The 27,112-nt window shown below is 44.4% G+C and overlaps 1 protein-coding gene across 2 annotated transcripts in view; it reads right to left on the reverse strand.

Annotated features, from left to right (window-relative positions):
* LOC128893326 (protein groucho-like) overlaps window positions 1–27,112 on the reverse strand; it is a 73,597-nt gene that overhangs the window by 11,280 nt on the left and 35,205 nt on the right. Inside the window, exons 3-7 of one of the 2 annotated variants that reach the window (XM_054154211.1) lie at window positions 25,451–25,514; window positions 17,646–17,690; window positions 14,606–14,743; window positions 8,214–8,511; window positions 5,998–6,023 (exon numbers count right to left, since the gene is read on the reverse strand). In XM_054154211.1, coding sequence (XP_054010186.1) covers window positions 5,998–6,023; window positions 8,214–8,511; window positions 14,606–14,743; window positions 17,646–17,690; window positions 25,451–25,514 — 571 coding nt within the window. The remainder of the gene's footprint in view (window positions 1–5,997; window positions 6,024–8,213; window positions 8,512–14,605; window positions 14,744–17,645; window positions 17,691–25,450; window positions 25,515–27,112) is intronic. The other variant, XM_054154212.1, reaches the window with a different exon arrangement.

Raw genomic sequence — 27,112 nt, forward strand, 5'->3', positions numbered from 1 at the left:
ACGACTCGCTATAACTGACCTTGAAAACCAGAGTGGTCTAAGTAACATTTTTTTAAGAATTGAGTTATGGCCTAAAGCGCATAGCTGATACGATGTTCCTTAATCATTAACAAATGGCGGCATTGAACTGTAACGAATTTTTATCTAAATGATTCAATTTTTGTTTATAAACTCAGTACCGTAATTTCGCAAATAGGCTACTCTGGTTCTCGTGGGCTCGTATGTTTCAAGTTAAATTTTGCCGATATTCTAAAAGAAACTCGAACATCCTTTTACAAGTTTTAGTTTAAAAATAACACCATCTTAAGCGCGATAGATATCCCAAGCAAAAATAACATTTAAATACATCATAAGCCTCGCCTGTACACTCTCGTTTTGTTTGAGAACTATGAGAATATACTCGCGAAAGTTTTACGACTGTCTAATACTTTTGAACACACAAGTAGATGTTTCGTTGTCTAACGCAACGTTGAAACGGGTATTTGATTTACACGAACGATTAAACGGACGAAGAAGCGTCCCGAACGATAACCGACGAAGACACACTGCACGAACAGAAGTATATACGTTTACACACGGCCGTTAATCTCTAGTTAAATAACAGACAACTGGCGTGGACTGAAACAACGGATTACCCACCAGTTTCCTGCGGTCCGATCAACGTGACAAAACCGTAATTACCTGCGTCGACGATTATTATCAATTGTCACGCGAGCGCGTTCGCGATAATCGATTTCGAATTCGCCGCGCCGACCGGACGCCTCGTTTCAAAGGCATCGAAACGTAATTTTCAACGCTTCGCGTTCTTGAATAAAACATCTCCAACATCGCGCACGAATGGCTCGTAATGGTTTCGAAACACGGAATAACGATTCTCCGCTGACGTTTGAATAAAGGTTTTCAATTCCCTCTTAACCGCCCGCGGGGAAAAAAAAACTTCCACCGTTGTTCGCGTCAAAATTCCAATTGCATTACTTATCGCGCTTTCGCATACTTGGCGTTACTCGTAGCATGAATAATTTACGTAGATCCGATTGTTTAACGTAGAAATACTGATTAGTGTTGGGTAAAATAATTGACATATGAATTTTGAATATATTTTAAGGGACTGATTTATATGTTCTTACTATGCGACACTCATCGATAATGTATCATCGCTATTTGTATAGGAATTAATAGCACAAATGGAAATAGACACTTTACGTCAATTCATTAGACTATCAGTAAGATGTCAAGAAATTACCAGAGTTAGTAGTTTATAGTAATGAGAATTGGTAGCTCGAATAGAAGACCATCGATACAGATAATGTCCAATAGATGAGACTACCAAAATCGTTCCTAAATATTTATTCCGATTATTTATCAAACTTCGTACTCCCCAAATGCTTCAATCACCGATAATATCCACTATCGAAACCCTATACCCAATAACTCAGCATCAAATCCGAATTTTTGGTGGCGTGAGCCGCGGCACGCGACAAGACCCATCGAGCACCGTTCGATTCGTAACGGAACGTAAACGGAGTCGTCGGTGGACAGCGTGTCCGCGCGTGTGTACGCAAAAGCTCGATGAAAAAGAGGAAAGCACGAGAGTGGAGGCCCGCGGGTGGCGGCTAGGAATACCACGCAGAGGAAGAGTATTAAAGGAAGCACGAATCCAGGAGGTAGAGGGCAAAAAGGGGTAAAAAAGGAATGGAAGGAAGATGCTTCGGGAAGAGGTTGATAATGATTATAGAGTCGGCGCAGCGCGGTAGAGAACGGGACGAGGAGACACGCACACAGTCTAGCGCGCGCAACACACGTACAAGGAGAGAAACAGGAACGAGGGAACCGAGGAAACTGCCCGAGGATCGGTCGAATAAGGAGAGAGGAAAATAGAATAGCGAGAGGCAGAATGAGAGGGCGTCGATGGGCGTTTCGCGGTCCCGCGATGATTACAGGCTCGGCAAACCTATAATACACGCTGGCTATCTCCCCTTTTCCCTCCTTCTTTATGGCTGGCCCGCTCTTTCCATTATTTTTTTTTTTTTTCGTCCGCCTCCCTTTCCACGACAATCCCTCGTTTCGTCTCTGTTCACTCTGTTCTCTGTTCTCCGCTTCGTTCCTCCTGGGCGCGCGAGCCCTGGCGCGAGAAGGTCGCGTTACTTGCATTTTCTACGGGCGAACACCGCGGCGCGCCTAACCCCTCGGCTACGAAAAGAAAAGTTTTCTGGACGAGGATCCTATCCCTTCGAGCGCCGATACGAATCGAGCCTAGCATTCGTCTGTAATTACTTTCGTAACTTTAATGTTATCTGCTCTGCTCGGCTGCGGGTATCGCTTCTATCCCCGCGGGAATTTCGAGCCGTTCCACTGGTCGGTTCAGCGGGTGGGCTTTTGTTTCGCGAAACCACGAACGAGGCAGCTGATAGCGATGGGATTAAGCATCGCGCGAGCGGGATCGAGTCCTTCACGAGTGGAAACGAGTGGAATCGGGCCGGCCTAGCGCTGGCTCGCGAGATGAATGAATGAATGAATGAATTAGTGTAGGCCATTGGCAGATGTGCCGTTTTGTTTTGGTAATAAGGAAGTTAATTGGATGGTTCATTGCAGCATCAGGACTTTGTTTATCGTAAGGCATTCGGCAGGTGGAGAGTGATACTAAGCGGTAGGTAAGCCTGGGATAGGTGCGCTATTTTGTTTTAGAGATCTCAGGTCTTGAAGATCTAACCCAGGCCTAACCGAATAAGAGCCAACTGTGGTAGAATCTCGATTATTGCAAACTCGACTGTAGCATCAGAGTCGCGTTTAATGCAATGCATTATAGGGTGAAATATTTTTGTTAATGGAACAATGGAATTTAATGTAACGCAGGAGTCTAAACGAAAGTCACAAAGATTCGAACCCACGCGATCCTGGGATCCACCGTCGACCGTTTTACCTAAACGATCAATCCCGTGCCCCACGTTTCGTGTTGTCGTTTGACTGCTTAATTCTTGAGTATGCGAGGCACGGATAAAACAGTAATGTATTACTGTAATACGTTCGTAATACGAAGCCTTGAATTATGACTTTAACGGTGGTTGATTTTGTTATACCATTTCTATTTTCGAAACTCTTTACATGTACTTTGAGAAACATAATCTCGAGTATGGTAATTGATTCGAAATCGCGAGTGCGTTTGAAACTTGATCCCATCGCTAGCAGTCAATCGACGCGCGTGGAAGGTGATCTCGTGTTGGAATCCGAGGCGAGAGACTCGTGGACCGTTTATACCGCAACAATGTAATGTTTCGACGGTAGTTTCTATATACCACGAGGGTGGTAACGAGAGCTCTAAGACTGACAGTAATTGACACCAAGTGCTGACTGCTGGACGTGTAGTAACTCAACTGCAAGGATCATCTGCCGCGAGAGTGGGATTGAGTTATGCGTTAGCTATGAATGAACACCGTTACCTGCAATGATACCGAGTTCATACCTTTCCACGTTGTTTATCTCATCCGTAACTATATTTCCTATCACTCTGCTAACTCCTATTCTACTTGTTCACTGTCACCTATTTTTACCCGGATTCGCCATACTTCAAAATACCAAACCTCACTCTCTTATCTTTTAAGATTCCAGCTATATCTCCGTTAATGTTATTTTTAAACAATCATACAGAATATTATGTATTCAAGCCAAAACGTAGTTTACCCAAGTTTATATGAAACACGATAAAATAAATTTTCTACCATTGATATAACGAAAAAAAAAAACAAACAGTTTTTATTTTCAGAAGCGATCCCATGAAATTGGTTTGGATCAGAAAATCTCTCTTATTTACAGAAGTACTCCGAGTGCAAAGGCTGGAAACATCGATATCATCGAGCAGTTATTTTTTATCTCGCCCGAGGGATTAAAATTCATCAGGGCGCCTCGTTTTGTCGGCGGACAAAAAACGGCGAGGTGGTAAAAAGTCGAAACACGAAACCGGTACCGGTTAGGATTTTTTCTGAGCCGCTCTCTTTCCCGTACGCCACTTTGTGCCTCTTCTGCGTTCGTCGAAAACATAATTGCGCGTACAGTGCCTACTCGTCGGCGAAGTACGGCTAAAGCACTCGTTGTACCCTTCACGCGCACGGAAAGTTACGCGCGTGTAACGTACCTGTAATACACGGGGTCATGTCGCGAGTGCTCGTGGCGTCGAGCACGTTGTACCGTGCAACGTTAAGTTGCGTATGCAGGCGCTGTACACGGTGCCCCTGGGATTATAGGAGCGGTCGTCGAAAGTGCATAATTTCAAGCATACGTCGAGGGAAACATACAAAAAAAAAAAAAATAATTGCGCGACGAACAAAGGAGTCCAGTGGATTTGTTTTCGCGAAGATAGGGGAGGCTTTTATTAAGAGAGACAAGCCACCTCGGACGCGAGAAAATTATAGTTTCGTTCAATAATTTTTATTTCGAAAACAGTTAGCTTTATGAAAGATCTGTTTGCTGGGGTTTATTCTGTATGTATCGAACGATAGAAAAATAATTTTTATTTGCGTTTTTTTTTTTTTTTATTTTATAAATATAAAAGATCGATGCTGGAGCCATTAACTTGGCATTCCCTTTAAATTGGCATTCTATTCGTAGAAAATGTCCTCATCTTCTTTCTCAATAATATCCATTTTACAAACGTAATAGTTATCGCTCCTTCTACAGAAAACTTACTTTTAACATCTATTTGAACTAATAAAAACCACGGCACCTGTTTAACGCGTTAATAAATGCTAGCATCTACTGAACTCACATAGAGGATACTTTCCTTCGGTTGTATCGAAATAATTTTAATCGATTCGCGAAAAGCAGGGGCCAGGGTAATTTCTGCAGGTTCGTTTGCTCGGCACGACTGGATTATTTATCTACGTCATTAAATCCTTGAAAATTCCCGACGGAAAACAGCCATGCGAAACGGATAAACGGCGGGAAAAAAAGCCCATCCACGTTTATTTGTTTATTCATGCCGATAGATTGCACGTTTGAACTTCAACGGATAATCCGATTGTTAACTCGACGTTTCGATAAATGATTTGTCTGCGTTTCAGCGGCGAAATATTTACCGGTACGCAAAACGCGGTGGTGAACGGGGCGGGGGAGGGGAGGGGAGCGGCCATAAATCTCGGACACATATTATTGTTTCATCCGTGATAAAACAGCGTCGCGCTGACATAATTTCATTTGCGCAGTAAACCTTAATTACGGTACGCGAAAAATAAAGCCCGCCTCTCTCTCACTTCCACCCCTCGTGTTCGCTGGTTCTTCCCCGGTTGTGAAGTTCGAAAACACCGACAAAGCGCGACCAGCGTCGACGCCTCTTCGACGTCGATTAATAATTTAATCTGGGAACGACGACGTCACCGAAACGCGATTTTCGCGTCGATACGCGCGTTTCTGACGGCGTCAATTATCCGCTAAAAGCGAAAGAACGGCGTTTAAAAAACGAACCGGTGAATAAAATAGGTGCACAAGGGGAGAAGGTAATCGTATCATTTCCTGCTGGGCGATGAAAAATTAATTAAACGCAGTGGCCATCCGAGCATTATTGTTCTTTGGAATCGTTGACGAATATTTTAATTAAACGGTGTTTGTGATCTTCTTTGGCAGTTGGGAAATATTACGTGACGATTGCGGATGTTTATGCAAATTCATGTATTCATGGATACAGACAAAAAAAAAAAAAAAAAGATTTGAACTTAAAAGTTTGTCCTTTTGAATGGTGTAACGTGTATATATTATCGTTGCTATATTACATACTTTTTTGTATGTATGAACAATTTCATAGATTTTTTTATATTTTCGTTTAGTGCATAAGAATCCGCAGGCTAGTGATTTTTGAGGAATGTGGAAAATATGAAAGTGAAATATAGCGTATACCCTTATGTACCCTTTCCCAAAAGATAAACGCACGATGGTGAGAGAAAACAGTGGGGGAGAGAATAAATTAGAATGGAAGAAAAAAAAAAAACAGAACGAAATATTTCTACTCACGTGTCTCTCCTCGGTCGAGCTGAGACCTGTAACGAGACAAATGCAAACAATCGTCAGTCAAAAAAGCCGTGCGGAACGTTTCCAACGGGAAAATGATTTTCATGCACCGGGTCTCTCGACGTGTCGACGAGGGGACGTGGTGTGCGTGGGGTGGGTTTTGGGGGAGAGAAAAAAAAAATCATCAAAATCCCGGCCACCGCGTCGCCCGATAAAATGTTAATAACGTGCCCATAAAAGGGAGGAATACAGAGAGCCAGAGAGGGTGCGAGAGGGTGGTCGCCGCGGGGTGTGGGGGATGCGGATAGGTGGAAGGGCAACCGGCGCCCGTATAAATGATCTTCATGCATATTTATGCGCTTTTCGCTCAAAACCGCCGGTGTCCGCTAACAGGGTGACGCAAACACGCTCACCAATCCCCTCGCTCACCTTCCCGCCCCTGCGTGGAAAGCGGATACCCGACAAGCGCTTTGAAAATTTCCAGTCGAGCGATCCGTGAGCCGCACGCTCGCGTCACGTCGGCTACATATTTTTTTTTCTCACCCCTCGTCGGAACCACCCCCGTTCGACCCGCGCGACCCACCCAGTGACGGGCTAAGATCCCTTGGACCCCTGGACTGCGAATGTCACAGGGCCTTGAATAATATTTGCGATGAGGGGAAAAAGTAATTCGAGGAAAATCAAGTTTTGTTTTAAAGAGACTCATCGTTTGACTTTCCAGGGCCTCTATAAAATGGTTAGATAAAGTTTTACGTGGATACTTTAAACTGTAGACACAAAAATTTAATTCAAGGGTGAGAGATATTGTTCATCTACTCGATAATTTATAGGTATGTTTAGGGGTGATCTGGGAAGTTCAATGATAAGTTTGTTTTTTAATAAGGCAACTGGGATTATTATTTTGTATTGTTATATTTTAGTTGAAACGTAGATGATAGATTTAGTGTTAATATTGTCACTTTAATGTTTACGTCCAAAAGAATATATTAATTATATCACGTTGACTGTATTTGCACACATTTGCTAAAAATTGCCCAATTCGTCAATTTTCCCGATATATCGATGCACAAAACATTCAGAAGTCTCGTAGCACATCGGCAAAACGTGAGAAACGTACAAGAATTCCCTTTTGAAACTATTTCAAGGCTCGAAGCCCCTCGGAATCGGCTCTGGAGACGCCACCCCCGTTTTTCGGTGGCGCGCACCCCGACACGCTCAACTCGTGCTCTTTTTTTTTTTCCAACCCCTCGGGCACGGCAGGGTATCGCGAAAGCGGGATCAAACGGATGACGGTGACAAAAAGAGAAAAATCCGCTTCGATGGTCGCTCGTTCGCGACGTGGAACGCGCTCGCAGGTGAGATTCGTTATATTGGGGTGGCTAAGGGGCGTGGGGGGGTACGGTAGGATGAGGGTGGGCAGCACTCGAACGTGACCAAAGGCCGGAATTTCGTTAATTTCTTTTCCCGCCGCGTTGCCCACAGTGGTGGCAATTAAAATCGTGTGAAAGGGCGAAAAGTATGCGTATAACGAGTATTCCGGGGTTTAACGATTCCCGCGGAGCGGGCGCAGGAGGAATTCGATCGTGAAAGGGGGACCCCTGCCCCCCCCCCCCCCCCCCCTCTCTCTCTCTCCAGTTCCGACGGTGAGGCTTCTGCGGTTTTTGGAACGGTCGAGGGGGGGGGGGGGGACGGTAACGCATTGCTAAAGGAAGCGTGGAAATTAACCGGCAGTAACGCGAACAAAAGCTGACCGAGTTTAAGGGGGCACAACACTAATATTTTTTTTTAATGAATTCTCTTTGGTCCCATTTCCCGAAAAAAAAAAACGTATTTCAAGAATATTGTGTCTAATTCCGAGAAAGAAATCTCTGGATTTGCTAGAGTTACGTTACGGTTACCCTTTGAATGCGAAATACTCATGTAAACAATACCAATCCCACAACTTCGTTAATTTAATATATTTTTAAACATGAAAATTTATGACACTGTTTATCTAAAAAAAATTCTCCAAATATGCATCTCTTTCCTAGATCGAATCCCCCCTTAAAATCATCAACTTTCAAATAAGTAACAATTTCGAAGCTACATTGATTTAATTACAACCCCACACACACACACACATACACACACATCCTATACATTGTGCCAATTATCGTTCGAAGAACCGTTACGTCGGCTCCTACGAGACAAGGCGGATGAAAGAGAAGTGGAGTACTCACCGCCGTTGCTCTTCAAGTCGTCGGGCTGGCCACGATGGAGTTCCGGTTTGCCAAGCATCGAAAGTGGATGCGCCGCCGTTGCACCGGGTGCTGTGGCGGCTCCAGGCGTCAGGCCAAGACCAATAAGAGCGGCAGAGGCGGAAGTCGACACCGGAAGTCCACCAGCTGGCCCTAGTCCCGGAAGTCCGGGTAGGCCGGGATGACCGCCTATCGCCGCCCCCGGTGGCAGTTGCTGGGCGTGCATTTGTTGCAGCAACCTTGGTATATCTGGTCTCTGTTGCTGAAACAGAAAGAGCGGCTGTCAAAGTCGCTGAACTTTAACAGTTAACATCAGTTGTATTGCGTGCAGGGTGAGTCGATAAAAATTGCCACCTGAAGCGGCTCGTTGTTTGTTCAGTTTACGCAAACATGTTTCAAATTAAGGGATGTAGGAGGGACAATTCACCCCCGGGGGGATGAGGTTTATTTTCGTCACATATGTGCCTACAGTATTTTTACGGATATACTTGTATTTTTACGGATAGCCTTCGATATTTGAGGATTGTGACGTATAAATAAAATTTTTTAATTCGGAAAATAATTTACAATTTGTGAATGGTTCGTACGACTTCGATCAAGAAAATGTAGATTGTAGATACGATTAGATGTACGTTTACTGATGATGAAAGTATTGAGAAAAAAAGGAATATTCTATTTATATATTTTTGGTACAACTACCCACGAGTTTTGTGCGAATCTTTAGACGCTATTGTATATGTTTCTTTCAAGATCTGTGAAAGTGGTAAATGATATTTATTAACTTATGTATACTCTACAGAACTAAATTACAAGCCACGTATGTTTCCCAAAATTAATCACAGCGACTATACCACCCAACACAGTAACCTTACAAAAATAATTTGACAGAGTTTACAAAAACCCCTCAGAAAGACCCCTTAAAAAAAGAAGCTCAACATCTCGCTGAAACGAACCCGAACGTTGCCCGGCAGCTTTCCTCGGGTTTCGGTACGGGGCCCCCGACAGACGAGAAGGAGAGGGGGTAAAAATTGTTGCGCGTCAAAAGCCCCTCGCCGGAAGTCGAGTGGCCGCAAGGCAAATTGCAAGCTACATCCGTGGAGTACGTGCACGTGCGTGTAGGGCGCCGCAAATACGTCCCCAGGGGGTAAACTGTGCTGCGGGAAGACCATACGAGCCGTATACACACGCTGCCCTGACCCCATCGTGTGTCTCTCCCTTGCCCCATTCAGCGACAGTCCAGGAAAATAACTATCGTACACAATCGGCGCCGCGTAGGCCTCGAGAGGGGTTATTTCGCATAATCCACCCTCGACGACGAGACCACGACCCTCGTTCGCGTACCGTCGTGTTACATTCTCCCCCTTCCCACTGCTCGACCCCTAAATACCTAAGTGAAATCCATGATAAGCATGATTCGCGCACGTAACGAGTTTACCGGCCTCTGTTATCACCCCCTCGATCTTACAGACGATGTCTCCCTTTTTCTGCCTCTCCCTCTCTTTCACTCTCTGGTGGCCATTGTGCGTAAAACGGCAATTGACCGACAGTAGAGAAAGTCGGATTCTGGGTGGACAGTGGAGTACGAGGTCTTCTTGGATTTTTTCGAGTAGGAATCTGATATCAGAATTTGAGAATTTATCATGATGTTGTGTATGAGAAAAATTGTGTAAAGAGTTGGGAGACGGGAGGGGGGGGGAGGAGGAGGAGGAGGAGGGGCAAGTGAACTGCGAATCAGACCTGGTTTTGTCTGAAATATCTGTAGCATTTGAACTCCAATAGGCATCGTGATCATAAGTAATGGTAATATTGATGTACATATAGCAAAGATACAACAATATTATCCCAACGTTATATTCTCCCCGAACGAATATACTTTTTTCGAGACTCGCGACTAAACCCGTCAAGTAATTATCCAAACTTCCGGTTTCAGGTTACCCGTTGCACGGAACACTTTTTACGCCCGCCGTGTACACGTACTTGGCTGGCTTTTTTCGTCGCGTAATTGTTCCCCGGTTGAAAGTCGAGTTGTTCCCCCGATTTCCGACGAAAATAACCGCGCCCGTCGATGGATTTTCCTCTGCTCGTGACGCCATTGGTGCATTATGCAATTATTGCCCGTTCGACGAGCGAACCGTTCGTTTGCGTTCTTTTTACCCAACGCCCGCCTCTCTCTCTCTCTCTCTCCCTCTCTCTCTCTGTAACGAAAAAACGAATTCACGGCTCGTCATTTGTTTTGCGCGTGCAGAGGGGGGACGGGTGGGGGCGTCGTTGAATCCGAGCGTCGAATTATAATCGGAACCGTTTTGTTGTTGTTTTTTCTTTTCGCGAGTGGAATGGAAAGAGAGAGGCGCGATATCGCGCGGCAACGATAACGTTGCATAATCCTGGGTATAGAAACGGCGCGTATCGTGTGAACAATTTTTCGCTCGGAATTCAAGTGTGCACAGAGGACTGGCGGGAGAGGGAATCGCGTTGGCGAGTCTCTGGTGTATTGTTTGACGTTCAGCGAAACGAACGGTGGAAATTCTGGCTAATAAAGTGTACTGTTAACGCGCACGCTCGCGGTGGTCGCGTATCTGCTCGTCCGTCGTATTTTCGATGATTTTACGGCGGAAAACGTATATTAATGCGCGAATTTATTTAAGGTTTTTTTTTTTTTTGTTTTTTTTTCCAGTGGAAATGGCTCGCAATTTGGAATGAATTTGAACGAAGGTAAGCGTGTTATTGAAGCAATGGAATCGGATGTAAAGTTGTTTCGTGTAATCGAGAGGGGAAATTATTTATCGGATTTTGTGAAAGATTCGAGTAACCGTGGTTATTGGACCTCGATTTGGGTAGGCTTCAGAAAAGTTGAGTTTTTAATTAAAATTGCGTCGCGAGTTTAATAGTTTTGGTATAAATTCTAGTTTCATATAAACGGAATCTGTGATGACGAAGAAACGAATTTAAACAATTGCATATGCGCAAAGAAGGCGTTCGTCATTTCGTCGATGGGATACTGATCTTTTTAATATTAATAAAACAGAAGTTATTTCACAATATCTACGAAATTTATGGGATCATATTATAACGTCATTAATTCCTTTTCGACACTAACACTCATTCGTAACAGTTGAAATCGAGTCACCGTAAACCAAAGACTGTCAGATTACTAGGAAATTATTGTCATAGAAATCTCTTTCCACTTCGGTTGAAAAATAATAAAAGAAACAAACAAACGAATTCCTACTCCACATTTTGGTTACCAAATCACCGTTCCCTATTTTTACACGAAGCTAACTACTTCATTCAAGTCGCACGAATACTTTCTACGCCCACTGTACGTAGGCGCGCGAGGGTTCCCCGATAAACACAATAGATACACACCGAAAATCGTCGGGACGGCTGAACGCCCCATCCTTCCATTAACCCCCCAACGGTATTCAATTCGTATTCGAAGCAACGAGCGGGACCACGTCGTCCGTGCAGTGCCAAACGAAACGTAATAGTCCCAAACGAGGTTTAACGCGCCGTGAATAATACGCGGGATGGGGTGGCCAGCCTGTGCCCGAGGGGTGGATCGGTCCAACGGCGTCGCGTTGCCCCCGAGGTGCGACTCGTCCATACCTGTGCGTTTAAATACGTGTCAGGGAATACCCTGCGCGCCCGTACAAACGCGCCCCTGCCGTTGCGTGCACGAAAGCGTATATGCATTCATAGCAAGAACGGGGCGAGTGAAAACACCGACAGGGAGACAGGGATAACCGGGAGAAGTCCAATTAAATCAGTGGCGCGCAACTTTCTTCGATACTTGGATAAATACGAGGATAAGGAATTTTTTTTAGTAAAATGAAGGGAGTAACGAAGAGTTTGGAATTAAATAATAATTGAAGAATAGTTTTGGGTCGGTATGGAATGATTAACCCTTCGCACTCGGATGTCCCCTTTGAAGGAACGTTGAAAGTCCATGGAACTTTGGTAGAGATGAAATAAAATAAAAAAGGCGTACAAAAGTCACGTCACGGTTTATAGAGAAATCCGAAACGGTCAAATTGTTAATTGTTACATCAATGATACCCTAAAATTTTAAACATCTCAGCATAAGCGCGTCTCAAGAATACATTCTCGTCAATTTTTCACGTTCCGCCATAGACAAATCGCGCTTCCAAGATCCTCGCGAAACGAGCAAAACGTTCCCGTCGAATCCGTAAACACAAATCCTGCAATCTCCGAACGTAACTCACAAATTACACACCCTCGTGCATTTCACACACCGCGTCGGATGGTGCACTTTGTTGCGCCACTGAATTAGACGGAGGAGCACCAGGGGAGCATCGTGCGAGCGAGAGAAATCGCAGGGAGAATTGCGTTCCACCGGTTCCACGGTGTTATTAAACGAAATATTGATTCAACCCCTGTTTACCGAGTAATACATATTCATGGGGGTTGGCGCTTATGTCTATTTGCCCCCGTCCTCCCCTCGGCCCCGCCCGACTCCCCTCCACCACGACTCACTTTGTTCCCCTCCCTGTCTTACTCTATTTAGTGTCTCGACCCTTCGAGAACCTCCTTCATCGCTCCCCTTTCAACGAGCACGAACGAGGAGTCGCGGGTGCACGTGCACGTGTCACACTCTCTGGCTTCACCTTGTACCCTACTATTCGCCGCGTAGTGCACGCACTGATTATATCCCCGCATGCCGATGACGCGTATTACGCAACTGCAGATTGCGGTTCGTGTCGCGACCTCGATCGAACGATTTGTAGCGGTCAGGATTGCGCGCTCGTTAAATCGAGGACACGCGACGGGAGCTGGAGATTTTAGTCTAGACGGCTTACAACGGTGCCTGTCGTTTCTTTTTATCTTTTGGGTTTTCTGAGGGATTTGTTGGGGTCGTTGGATGAAGACTGGATGTCGTTGCGTTGATAACGCTATAAATAAGACTGTAACGACGTCATTATTTTAGAAGAACATTTTTGAATTTTCCAGTCTCGCTCACCCTACAAGACAGAATCACAGAAACCGCGAAGCCACGTTTTCCAGCAAGTGGTCCAAAGAGAATATTAAACATTTTAATAAAAAGAATTATCAACAAAAATTATTTTCACGTAATTAAGATGTATCAGATGAAACATATACAACCCTGAGATATTAAATTTGTAATAATGCCCCATTCAAACATATTCCTAAATATCCAACTACTTTCGCGTTTCCCAATCGCCTCATTTCCATTTCGCGTCGCGTTTTCCATGTCCACCCCGTATATAAGAACAGACGCAGAAGGCGACGTGGGACTTATCGATGGAGGTAACTGTACGTGCAAGAAGAATAATTCAAGCACGCCTCAGGGGCTCGGCGACGAGCATCGTACATTTGTTCAGGCCGGCGATGTATCGACGACCGCGGAATTATTCAAGTCGCGCGCTCGAGGACCAACTCGGAACTCAATTATACGCGCCGCGACGACCGACTGCCAATTTCACCGTGACGATGGCGCGGCTGCCGTGGCGGCACTTTGCTTATGAGTATGAGACGAGCGTTTTCCAGCGGAAGTCCCGTCGTCGCGGGACACCACAACCGATGAAAGGAAAGGATGCGTTCACCGAGCTCGAGAGCGCAACCGACGTCCGTTTTGGGAGTCTGTTATATGGAAATTCAAGTGTGCTCGACGACTGGATAAACGATCATGGTAGAAAAAAAAAAAAAGAAATGTTTGACTAGAGGTCGTGTAAGCTGCGCGCGATCGGGCTGCCGTTAATGCGTGTGCACAGTGATTCAAGTGACTCGATGACTGGAGACTATTGGCTAGGCATAGTCGTGGAGAAATTGTTTCAAGGCATATCGCGTACATTAATATATTTTTTTTAATTTAATTTGGAAAATCAGGTTCCTGAGGGTTGAACGGTTCGGCTTCAGAATTAATTTATTTAATTTCTCAGTGAAAATTCTTATCACTGAGTTTCAGTTAATCTTTTTGAAATAGATTCGTACAACTTTGTAATAGTAGAATTTAAACATAACGTGAATTTGTAGTTCCTACAAGGGCAAGATAATCCTACGTATACTTTTCATGTTTTAGAGATGCTAGAGAAAATCTGCTTCTTAAGCTGTTCGTTAAAGTTACCCTCAGTGGTTCCATGGTATTTAAATCAGATGATTATGCTAGCCAGGGAAAATGTTTGTCTAGGTGCTCCTCAAACTAACACTGACCGTTCAGGGGAATTATCGAGTCAGCTGAATACCAGAGCAACGTATAAGTATGCTATGTAGGAGTTCGTATAATTTCGTCTAGCCCCTGTATTTCCATAAATAAAAACAGTATCGAACCAGCCTGAGAGCAAGTCGATGCTCCGGAAGTCTTGTGGAGCTAATTAAAAATATATGTGTACGCTTACCCCTATTATAGAGTTCAGCTCCGCCATCGTGACCTGTTTCGCTCTTTCCACAGCGGATGCAACCTGCTGCTGATGCTCTTGCGTTAAAAATGGCAGAATCTGCCCGATGATGGCGTTCAGTCTCTTCGATATTTCGGCCTGTTGGAAGACACAACGCAATTAGTGAGAAACAGATAAATGCTCAAGAATGTTCAATATTTGGTTGGTGCGACATCAAAGTCAAACACAAAGTCAGCATTTGTCAGAACGATTCTATGCTAGATTGCACAATTCAATGCTGATGATTCTTCACAAAAAAAGAACTTATAATTTTCTATCTTTTGTGTATATAATTAATACAGAATCTCATTGCAATGGATTAAAAAGAATTACTTCGATTAAAAATACGTTTCAAAAATATTTTCTGCGGTTAAAATTTCATTTATGTAAACGGCAGTTTACGTGCACCAATCTCTAATGGGTGAGAATGTCAAACGGGTGGAAGAGGATGAATAGCATGCGTGAAAACGAAATCATAGCGATCGGTATTCGTCGAGCATAGTCGAACAAAAGAACGCTTGCGTTTGCTCCGTTTCGCCTAAACGCTGTGGGTGATCGGCCGACGCGTGAGAGCTGCGTAGTAAAACGTCCCGGTAACAAAGTGCATAACAGGGGGAGAAAGCTTTTTTCTTTGGTTTTTCGCCCGCGCACATGCCTCCCAGCTGCCCGCGATCGAAAATATTTTCGGCCCCTTTCCGCGAGCGAAATATTTAAGCACGGACACTTTTAAGAGGCGGCTGGAGTTAAAATTAGCCCGACAAAAAACAGAGTGCAGCGGGAATTACCTTTCGACTTGTTTCTATTTAACGTGGCTCGTATATCTCTCTGCCAATTGGCCGCGTTCAACGTTACAAAATTCAACAGAACCGCACTCGGACTAGAACTTTTTCCATTACTAAATATCAAGCGTAGAAATTAATTCTGTGGCTTTATATTCATACAATTATGATTCTCATTGGAAATATTTATTCGTTTTGTTAGTTAGAGTACCAACCTCCTATGTCCTCGATCTAATTTATGTTAGAATAGATGTGAATAGTTAATCAAAGTCTGAATCCGATAGACCTTTACAATGTAATTGAGAGTTACAAGTACCGTTGTTATTTTTTTCCATTCAAAATAAAGAGTAATACAATATTACCCTCAGTCTTAATATCGAAGGAATTTTTATACTCAAATATGAATGTTATATAAACTATCCTCCAATCTTAATTCTCCTTCAATTGTTACGTATCCTCGAAGCCACTGCACCCTCAAACCCTGATCAGCCATTTTAGAAACACTCCGCGTATAAAAAGAAACGCGGAACGCCGTGTCGACGAATCAAAGCCCCGCTTTTGTTAATGCGAATTCCTTTCTGCGCGAGGCAACATCCGCCAAGCGTTTTCTGGCGAAAATACTGTCTACAGTCGAGGCGCTGAATACACAAACGATGCGTATCCGTATCTTCGCGGGAACCTCTGTATTTCTAGCGGCGTGCGCTCGTCAAATGAGGCGGGTCTCTATTTTTGTCGCACCTCGTAAGAAGCCGGGAGGCTACGTTGGGGAATTAAATGACGCGCGAGGACATAACGTTGATGATTAACGAGACGCGGGGGATAAAGCGTTCTCGCAAGTTTAACGAGCGATTTCGAGACCCCATGATCTCAGCTGGGAGGGTTACCATCTTCGAATCGTAAGAAAAGAGCACCCCCGACGGTCCTTAAAAGGAAAAGCCACCTTGGACGCACGAAAAACATCTTTACAAAATTTTTTTTTTTTTGGAAGACGATTAACTTAAGAGAAAGTAATAGAAAAACAATTTTTATTTAGATTTTTCAGATATGAAATAAAATTAAATAAGACAGTTAAATAAAAATCTTCATCTTTTTCTTACGACAATTGCATATACTCCCTTAAATACAATCAAGAAAGAGGTTATATGCGATGCAGATGAATTAATCACCAAAGTTTTCGGTTGCCTGCTGCCACCGTAAAAATTAATCTAAATAAAAAAAGTACACGTTTGCCCAGGACGCGAGGCGTCGTGCTACCGGTTTATCGAACGAAGCACGTCTTCTCGGAACAGCGTCGAAAGTGGTGGCCCCTCTTGCCGTTGGATTTTCTCGGAGCCCCGTTCCGTGTCGCCGAGTCATCGCGGCAAATGTTTATTCGGCCGTGTACACGGGACAAACTTATCCCGGCTTAATGACTTGGGCAAACACGCGACGTTAACCAACGCGAGTCTCGCGACGAGCCAAGAAAGAGTGCTGCGCGACTGCGACAACAGAGAGGGAAACCAAGGAAGAGAGAAAGAGAAAGAGAAAGAGAAAGAAAGAAAGAGAGAGAGAGAGAGAGAGAGAGAGAGAGAGAGAGATACTTTTGAAATTGGTGCACGAAGATCATCGAAACGGAATTGCACGACGAAAGACAGTTTCTCGGGTCGAAGTAGCAGAGGGGAGCGTCCAATAATCACGTGAAATTTTAGGTAGGGAAATGGGGTTCGCGATAATTGTCACGATCAATCATGTGGAGGATGGATACTGAAGACTCATCGTGTATAGTTTTTTAAAATCTCTTGTAGGGTATCGATACATATAATCCTATTTCCACAGTCCTATGAGTATTCGTACCCTCTTTGTCTGTTAAAGAAATTTGTCTAAATTAAACGATAGGCTTTGTTGCCATCCAAGTAAATGTCTCATAATACCCTTGAAAATTTCTACTGAGATCAAATTTTGTTTATTTTTGTAACTTCATCTAAATTCGAGAATTTCATTCAAATTTATTTTCTTTGATATTTAAAATTGAGAATTAATTTTTTTAGTTCTTCAGTGAAAAACACTGTCATTCATATTTGGATGACGTGGCGATCATATATATAAATATTTATATATTATATAATATATATATAAGATTCAATTGGAAACATTCAAGCTATCGAAAAGTCAAAATGTACCAGAAAATGCATCACGTGATTAATGGACGGCCCTCAAAGTTAAAAGAAGGAACTGAAACTCACCTGTTTGTGCATCTCCACGTTTAGGCCGTACGACATCTCGTAGTACTGCAACAAAGAAAGCGAGACACGTTAGAGCGAAGGTACACGAGTTTTAACGCTGCGAATCGCAGCCTTTGGGTGGGGACTGACGTTAACACTTAACAGTTAACACGTTTGTTGCCGGACAAGGCGGCTACTATGCTGTTTTTCGAATATCTCGATCCCTTCCCAAGTTCTACACTTACCACTCGGGCTCTAATAGCTTCTTCGTATTTGGATTGAAAGAACAGAAACGGGTTGTGGGTACAAGAACCGTTGAATATTGTAAAACTACATTTCTGAGTCTGCATTGGAGAAATCTCACGAAATAATAAAGCAATCTAAACCGAATTTGATATACGTGCTCAGAAAACACCAATGTTCAACTGGAATTAGAATGATTGTTTCTTCAAATTTTAGGCCAAGTGCAAGAATTTCTAGTATTAGGATTTTATTTTTAATAATCTTCTGCATGTAGTTTAGTACAAAACGTTTATTATTATCAAGTGTGGGAAGGGTAAAACAATTATTTATATAATTTAAAGTAGAAGTGGAAATAGTAGACAAACACAGAGGAAAAGGAATCTTGAAATTGGAGCATCTTCGGAATATGAAGGTAACGTACGAAGATCAAGGTGAGTATGTAAAGATAAATCGGATATATCTGCCATGTGCATTGAGAGAAGTGTAATAAGGTTGCAGAAAAGCTAAAGCACTCGGTGTAGCGCCAAAATTGCACGATCCAGCAATCAACAGGTTGCGATCACTGGCGTCAAACGCTTTTGTGAAGTCTAACGAAGTAATGGATGCAACACGGCGCGAGTCGAAAGCACGGAAGACTGCACCAGAAATGTGCAGAAGCGCTGCTGCTGTGCAGTGACCGCCGCGAAACCCAGATTGGAAAACCAGTGCTCGGTGGAACCGATAAACCTTTGCAGTTGCGAGGTACAAAGCTTTTCGAAGGCTTTGTAAAGAGAAGAAGCTTGAGGAGAATTTAAGGAAGACAGTGCCCTAAAGATAGGATCGACTGTAAAAGCTTTTCAAACTGCAGACGAGTCTCTCTTGGAAGTACGGAAATCCAAAATACGAAGAGGATATGTCAGGAAAGGAAACCAGAATAAAACCATAAGTTCAAATATCGAGATTAGAGGGATAAATCTTGGCTTCCTTTGAAGATCTAGAAAGATCTCCAAGAGAAAACTCTTGAAACACGCCAGAGTACGAATTAACGGATAAGTGGGTAATGATAAGCTGAAGAGAAGCAACAGTCACTGACGTCGACAAAATTTCACCCAGTTGGCGTTAGAAAACGTTTAAAAAAAAAATCCTCGACAACTCGTTCCACGAAAGATAACGAGTCCTCCGCAACAAGATTCCGCGCAAAGCAAAAACAACTTCGCTGGGAAACTAGCATTCCGACATTCATTAAAGCCGAAGATCGGTCTTCTGGTAGCCCAGATTAAACCCATTCGACTATAAACCCTGGGGGCACTCTCCGTTAGAAAACACGCGATAAAAGGCATGCCATCCTGATGTCCCTGAATAAAAAAAAAAAAAAAAAATGAAACCATCATCCAAGCAGCGGTAGAAATCTCGTTAGACGTGATTCGCGATGAGATCGATGACTGGCCGACTCGTTTGTAACTTTGTTCTACAACCCGGAGGACCGTCGTTTCGAATAAATTATGCACTGGTTGGAAGGTCTATTTCCACCGCTTCGGAAATATGTCTGGCCCCGGATCGCGCTATATCGCTATGCTTTTTATCGCGAGAGTACAAAGTACCGACAGAAGTTACGACGAGATTATCTAGTTCGGAGCCGGTGTTGCGCGACGGTCGTTGTCGAGATTAATGGTAGCCGGGATGTTAATGACGCGGATGCAGAGGAGGCGACTCGGCGAGGAGGCGGGCTGGAGGGAAAGAAAAAACGTCGAAATAACGAAGCAAGACACGGACAAATCTGGCAAATGATGCTAAATTGCCGACGGCGAGGAAACGCCGCGCCAGCGTTAACGCGCGAGGCGAGGCGACGCGCGCGATGCTAAATGACCACCGACGGAGTCGACTGTTAAGTAATGACGCTACAAAACGTTCCCTTCGGTAAAATGCGCGTTTACCGCAATTATGACCGCCTCTTCGCGGTCCCGCTAACGACCAGCCGTTGATAGCCGATGAAAGACACTTTGCAATCGGGAAGTCTCCGAGTTTCTTGCGACGCTAACGACGAAAGGGGAATTGTTGTTTTGGCAACGTGAGTGATTCCTTGAACCTTATTGTCTCTACTGGGTAATCTTACAGCCTAGAACTCTACGCGTTAACACATCAGAGTGTTCCGGTGTGCTGCGCGACACTAGAATTATTAAGATCTACCATTTTCTTGTTCTTGTTGTTGAAGGGTGATTTTGAACAGAAAAGAAGGTATTTAATCGAGGATAAATATTATTATATCTAATTGATGTTAATTTTGCCAAGCACCGAGTAAACGCGGCAACTTGACCGTTACAGGGTTTCTTACAGACTAAAAATGCAGGGAAAGAGTCGTTCTGACCTTACTGGAGTCGCAAATAAAAATGAACTTGTCGCCTCATGTACACGCAAAGGGAAACCCTTAAAATACTTGATATTATTTTTCTTCAAAACTTCTAAGAAGGTTGTTTTTCCCTTTTCAAAATGATTAAGTTACATTGCTCTAAGCGCTCGTATTCTCTAAGTCAGTCATTTATAATAAATTAATTATAAACTCTTTACAGGCTGATATTATTTCTCCCTGTCTATAAGCCGACACATCCACACATGTCCCTTTTCGTACAATACAAAGTCATCAATCAACCTCAATCATCCGCATGCCTCCAACCTCCTCATCCACAAATTCTCTCTCACTCCCACGTTAGATACTGCTATTAACCCAATAGAAAGTTGCTACGCAAGCTTGCACTCCTCGCAACCGGACATTGTTTATCCACGGTTGTGCATCGTTCCACGAGCTACCAGTTTACCATCGACTATCGTAGCTACTTTCGCGTGAATTCAAGTGTACCGCGCGCGCGTTGCTTTGAATTTTATCGATGAAATTTACGATACGAGCATACCTGTCCTCTCGTCGCTTTCCGCGGTAACGGGTTATTAATTATCGTTAATCGCGACAAACTTAATCGGGTCTAGCCGAGTACACTCCAGAGGAGACACAGAGGCGTGCGGGAGAAGTTTAGTCTCCGTGTTGCGTGCACGCGTTCGCACGATGGAGCGAAACGGAAGCGAGAGACGGAGAACGTAGGTGACCAGATGCTAGAAGAGAGACAGAGCGACGAGAAACGGTCTAGAGGGAGCAGAGGGGGGAAACGGAAGGATAGAAGAACGCGTGCAACACGCTCGAGAGCCAGGTACAGGTTCTTAATTTTACGGGCCATTAGCCCCGTAATTACACGGGCGAATTAATTGCGTCGTAAGTAAGTTATTCCACCCGAGGGAGAAGGGGGTAGGAAGCGAGCCGCCAACGGAAAGGAAGCCGTGGGGGAGGTGGTGAAGAAGGAGAAACGCAGGGAAGAGGGCAACACGGAGACGAAGAGGGCAGGAGGCAGAGGTTGTTAAGATCAACTGCTGTAGCGGGAACAGGCAGCGACGATCAGCGGCACCAGCCAACAGCCCTTAGCAGTAGCGCACTCTGGACCAACTTCCGCGACTCATTATGGCTTGCACAACAAATTAACGTGGCGGGCCTCGACCCCCGTGCACCGGGCGTCCTTAACGTGGCGCTTGTTAATGAACTCGACAAAGAGAACGAGAAAAAGCATGCGATCTCCCTCGATTTGCCGCCTCCGCCTCCAACTTCGCCTCCTCGCTCCGCCTTGGCTCCGACACCCCACCGAGATGTACTCTGTACACGTCGTTTAAGCGAGTTAACAAGCGGCCTTTTGTTAGAGACCTGGCCTTTTTTACCGTCGCCGGTACTATTGCTCGAACAGCTACACGAGTGGGAGAAAGAAAGTGGTCTTGTTAAGGGGGGATAAATGATCGGGCCAAGGCGTGCCGGAGGTGTAGTAATTCAGCCCGACAAATTTTTATCGACCGGCCGAACGAGCACCCTGGAAATCGATAGGTCTCTAGACTCTCGTGGAAGAAGCATTATGCGGGGGGAATAGGTGGCGAGAAGCCCTGGAACCACGTAATTGGTTCCACGGAGCAGCGTTTATCTAACGTTTTTGACCGGGGTATACTTGGACCGAGCGGCCAAGTCGGTGGACCCATCGGACTGTTGGAGTATTTACTATAATTCAATATTTTATTTCACTACAAAAATAAATGTACCGAAAATATACAATGTATATGTACAATGTATATATCTCGCACTGCAGAATAACGAAAGAGGAAGTTTAGGTTATGGCCTGCCCTCTCAAGTGCCTGAGAGGACTCTTCTACTTTGTACGCTGTCTATACAGCTAGAAATTCTGTCTGCCTTTTTCTTATAACGTTTGTCAGAATACATCATGAAAATTTTATTTGGAAACGTCAAACCTATCTAATTTAAATAAATTCCTTCAATAGATACAGATAGTACGAATAATTATGGGACTGACTGTATGTCGAATGATAATTAAATGAAGCTGATGTTGTTCTCCAATGAATATAAAAGAAAGTTTTATCGTCCTCTACAAAGGTCAATAAAGATGCTGGAAAAAAACTACGAAAATATCATCCCAGCGTGAAACGAAGGTTCGATGAAGTATGACTCGCGCAGTATGAAACGCGATACGAGGCATACATACCCTACACCGCAGTGAATGTGTTAAGTATATCTATTCGGCTATCTGGTGTCTTCCAGACCACGTGCAAAGCGGCAGAAACTGGATCGACGTGCAAATTCCCGAGAAATTTAAAGGAGGTCGTCCAGACGTGTCAGAATTCACTCCGATCGCGATACCAGCCTTACACTCGTCATTCTGGAATTTTTTAATACCACAACATATCGCTACTCTCAAATTTTCTCGACATTATTCGAGACACTGCTGCACTCACCGCACACGATTAGAAGGTAAAACGTGGAACGAGCTGCGGAGGATAAGGATATCCGTGGCATTAACGCGCGGAAAGAGCGCGATAATATTTACGGTGACGTTCGCGGAATCTAGTATCGTTTAGCGGGCGAACAATGCGTTTAGCGCACGCTACACGCAATAATAATGTCCCGAAGGGCGGGAGGGGCAGACAACGAAATCTACATTCCACGGCAACACGAATTATGAGACTGAACGTGTCTTGGAGTACTCGGCTGGCACCGTGGTTCGTGCCGATAAATCTCCAAAGTCTCTCCCCCCCCTCTCTCTCTCTCTCTCTCTCTCTCTCTCTCTCTCTCTCTTTCTCTCTCTTCGTGGTAACTTCCTTCGGGCGGCAGCCGTGTCGGCTCGTTCGCTTGATTAATCGTGTTTAAACTAGTCGCCTCCGCGCCAATTAAGACTGTACAACGCTCACGCGCAAGAAGAGCAAGAAGGAACGGGAGAGACACTCCCTAGCATCCGAGCCAGTCGTTGAAAAACAGGGACACTGTCTACCCGTGAGCCTGAAGCCGGGAACAGCCAACGGGCGCTGCCAACCGCGCAAAGGACAACAATAAATTAGTATCGGACCGATGCACGCCTCCGGCATGCTGCGTTTGCCGACTCGTTCGCGTATGATCGTACAAGGTGTCCTACTATCAACTACCCACGCCAATTTCGTCGAAATTGTCAGTCGTATCGGTGTAGAGATTAGATCGCGTCGATCAGCGATCTGCGAGAGCCATCGTTTCTTCTAATTGATGGTATACACAGTCAATCCTATACGTATTCGTACCCTCTACGTCTATCGAAGAAATTTATCTAAATTGAATGATAGGTTGATCTTTCCCAACAAATGTTTCATTATAAATACGTATACACTTGTAACGAAAAGTTTATTGGGAAACATTAAACCTGTAATTTAATTTAAACAAATTTCTTCAATAGATATCGAAGGTTACGAATACTTATGATACTAACTGCACGTGGCAAAAGAAGACGATCTATATTTTCATAATATGTGTGTCGAAGAATAAATGTAGTTAATGGGAAGCAATGACCTGATTCGTTTACAAATTTACTGAAAGTTAATGGGAGTTTGTAACTCCCATCCTTATGCAATTCTTGAGATGGTCATCTGTACTTTGTACAATCTGTGCTGTCGCAATCCTTAAAAAAAATTCGAACAAAGTTTTCCAGAAGATAGGTACATTGTAGTAAAAGTTTGTTTGTGTATTGGGCGCTTAACTCACAAAACTTGGTGTTCGTTAAATACTTGTTTTGCATTACTTTACATTTGGCTATACACTTCTCTTCTCTTCCTCGGGCATCCCCAACAGAGATCAAGCATATCTCCAGCCCCTGAGGGCACAGTAAAGAAAGAAGTTCCACCCTAGCCTATCGATAATCCCATCTCTCCACATTCTCCTATCACCAAGACCACTCGACCCTGGTCAACGATAAATCTATTCCCCCATGAATACCCCAAAGAACTCCAGCCGAGACTTACGCAACCGTCCAGGAAGGAAACACGTCGATTTTCCCGTTTTCGCTACGCTCGCGACCGATAGCCGCGATATCAGCGTCGATTAATTATGTCACCAGGTCCGCGATAAACTCGCCCACCTCTGATCCTTCTCACGCACGCAGGACAATTTCGCGAGGGTTAACTGCCGAGGCATCTACCATGAAAACACCCTGGCAATAAATCCCATCTTGCGTGCGCGGCGACTCGGATTTCCTCGCAGGATACGCGGATCGGTATAATTAGACTGGTTTACGACGGTCGATCGACAGAGAAGCATTCGGGATATAATGAGGGCAACTAAGCTACATTATCCTTCGTTGCTGTGCGCCAAACTGTATTGTTTTGTCGTTTGGTGTTTAAAAACGGCGGCTCGCGGTCGACACGCCAGTGGTTCGGAGTCGGAGATCGGAGTTGGATCCTAGATAAAATCTTTGAGCGGGAAATTTGGTTCCAAGAGTCTTTGCTTGTTGTATACTGAGCAGGCTATCGGTCGCGAGCGTAGCGAAAACGGGAAAATCGATGGTTAGGGAATGAGTGAAGAGATGGATGGTTACGAGGAAAAGAATTGAGGTCACAGGTCATCACAATTTAACCCTTTGCACTCGGATGTTCCCCTATGAGGGGACATCGTGAGTCTAAACTATTTTGTTAATGATAATAGGTTTGTTATAAAGGATTCATGTTTGCAGTGGTGTCTAATTAGAACAAGAAAATTACCTCGAAGTCGTTAAAAAAAAAAAAAGTACCCCTTAACCCCTTGATTCCACTAAAATACCTAATCCTTCAAGAACATTATCCGGCACTTCATTTTTGGAAGCTAGCCTGACCAAAACGAAGCACCGCTGAGAACCGCTGGCCTCTTAGAGCCATTAGCTATGCACTGTAGGTGCGCAAGATAAATATACAGATACACGTGCACACGGGCTGGCGGCCGAGCGTGTACGTGAGGGGCGAATATGCGAGGAGCGTGAGCGCGCGCGTAACAGGCCAATGTAAAGTCGGTGCGGCGAGGATGCAATTAATGCTAAGAAGCCGAGGTGGTTTAGCGGTCGAGCGAGCATGATTATCCTGGATAGGGAAAACGAGGGACCCGTGGAGCGAACCGTGGAGCGAGACGGAATTACCGAAGAAAGGGGAACGGAGCGAAACTATAGTAGGACGGAGAGAAAGAGCACACGAACAGGAGGGGGCTTAACCGGAATTAGTGTTACAGAATGGTGATTCCTTACCATCACGTAATGTCGTTGAATCTCGATCTTCTCCGTGGCCAGTTTCTCGCACTCGAGTTTCAAGCTGCGAACAGAGAGAAAAGAGAGGCACAGATTAAACGATGTTAGCGTACGATGTTAGGATATCGCGGCGAACGTTTCCCTTATCGTCCGAGGCTTGTAGTCGTGTGCCCGTGGCACCTAACTCTGCTCCGCGCGGAGCACGGTTAGGGTGTATTAAATTCGAGCAACGTTTACGACCGACCTTTACGTTCGCGGCGTTAACGTTAATATTAATTATCGCCGGGGTTATGTATGCGTATAAACCGGTACCCGCGAAACCATTTAAACCGTGGTCTAAACGGTACGCGATCAAGCTGTTTATGTTGTACTTTGGTCGTTCGCGTCGAACTGGCGAGGAACTTGCGATTAGGTAGCCGCGGGACTAAATACAATCGGATATCCAGTATCCATATCGTCGGGACCTGGCGGAGTCACTAATAATCGACTTGTTGCGATAGCTTCCTCGCGTGATTGATACGTAAATCAACCCTTTGACTGTGGGATGATTTTTGTTGGAAATTCTAAAGGCTCCTTAGAACAGTCAAATTTTTAAAAAAATATGGTATAGAGAACTATAAGACGAAACTTTTTTATTTACGAAACGGGATGCCTGTTTGAAATAAGATGTTTCAAAAACAATCCTGATGCCGCGCCATTTTCAATACAAAATTCACAAGATACACTTCAGAATATACATATTCATGCGTTCGAATTTGAAGTTCCTATAGTACATAATTTTTATAATAAAAATTCAAGTTCTGTGTTATAATAAAATTTGTACGTGAATAGAAGTTTACTCCGCTCCAAAAAAAGATGCGAATATCTAGTCGAATACTTTTTCTAAAACATTCGAATCCGCCTCTAACATCGAGACTTTCAGACACCATTCGAGAAGAACTGAAAATTGCATAATGCTCGAGGGTTAAGCGTAGCACACGCGAAAAATGCCGATTTCCATCGCGTCGGTATCCGTAGCACGAAAGGCAGGCCTCGCAGTCCCATCGACCACTTTAAAGTGCATATCGCTTACTATTTCGATCGACCCTCGGTCTCTTATATTCCATCGACTTGGGGGAACCTCCGCGTGTGTGTCAGCCAACTTCAAAGAGCAACGCGGCAGGGTAGTGAAAAAAAAAGGTGGTTGGAAAGAAACGAACGGAACAGAGAGCGTAAAAGGAAAGAGCTTGAAACTTCCGGCAGGGAAGTTCCACGTAGGAACAATGAGAGTTTCGATCCGCGAAACGTTGAAAAATGCAGCACCACGGCCAGCAGCCAGCCGTGAGCTTCCTTAATTCCGTATTCGCGATGGCTACGAGCGCACGGGTGTCATTACGCGTCTGCCAATAGCCGCGTTTGTCGTAAATCACTTATGGCTTTTGCGGATCGCGTGCAACCCGCGGAGGCAGCTGCGAGAATTCCCAGGCTCTTTCAATTCGCGACGTGTACCTGTCCGTTGGTGTACGTGTGTATTTCACCTACCCGAGACAAAAGAAGAACCCGAGGGAAGCGTACGAGCGGGCAGGTGCCCCATTTCACGACTCCACTTTTCGTCGTACGATTCATGGGGAGACGTGCACTTCCAAGGATGATAAAAATCGACTCTATTCTTTTGATTCTGGA

Source organism: Hylaeus anthracinus, unplaced genomic scaffold (assembly GCF_026225885.1).
Source record: "Hylaeus anthracinus isolate JK02 unplaced genomic scaffold, UHH_iyHylAnth1.0_haploid 27352, whole genome shotgun sequence".
NCBI lineage: Eukaryota > Metazoa > Arthropoda > Insecta > Hymenoptera > Colletidae > Hylaeus > Hylaeus anthracinus.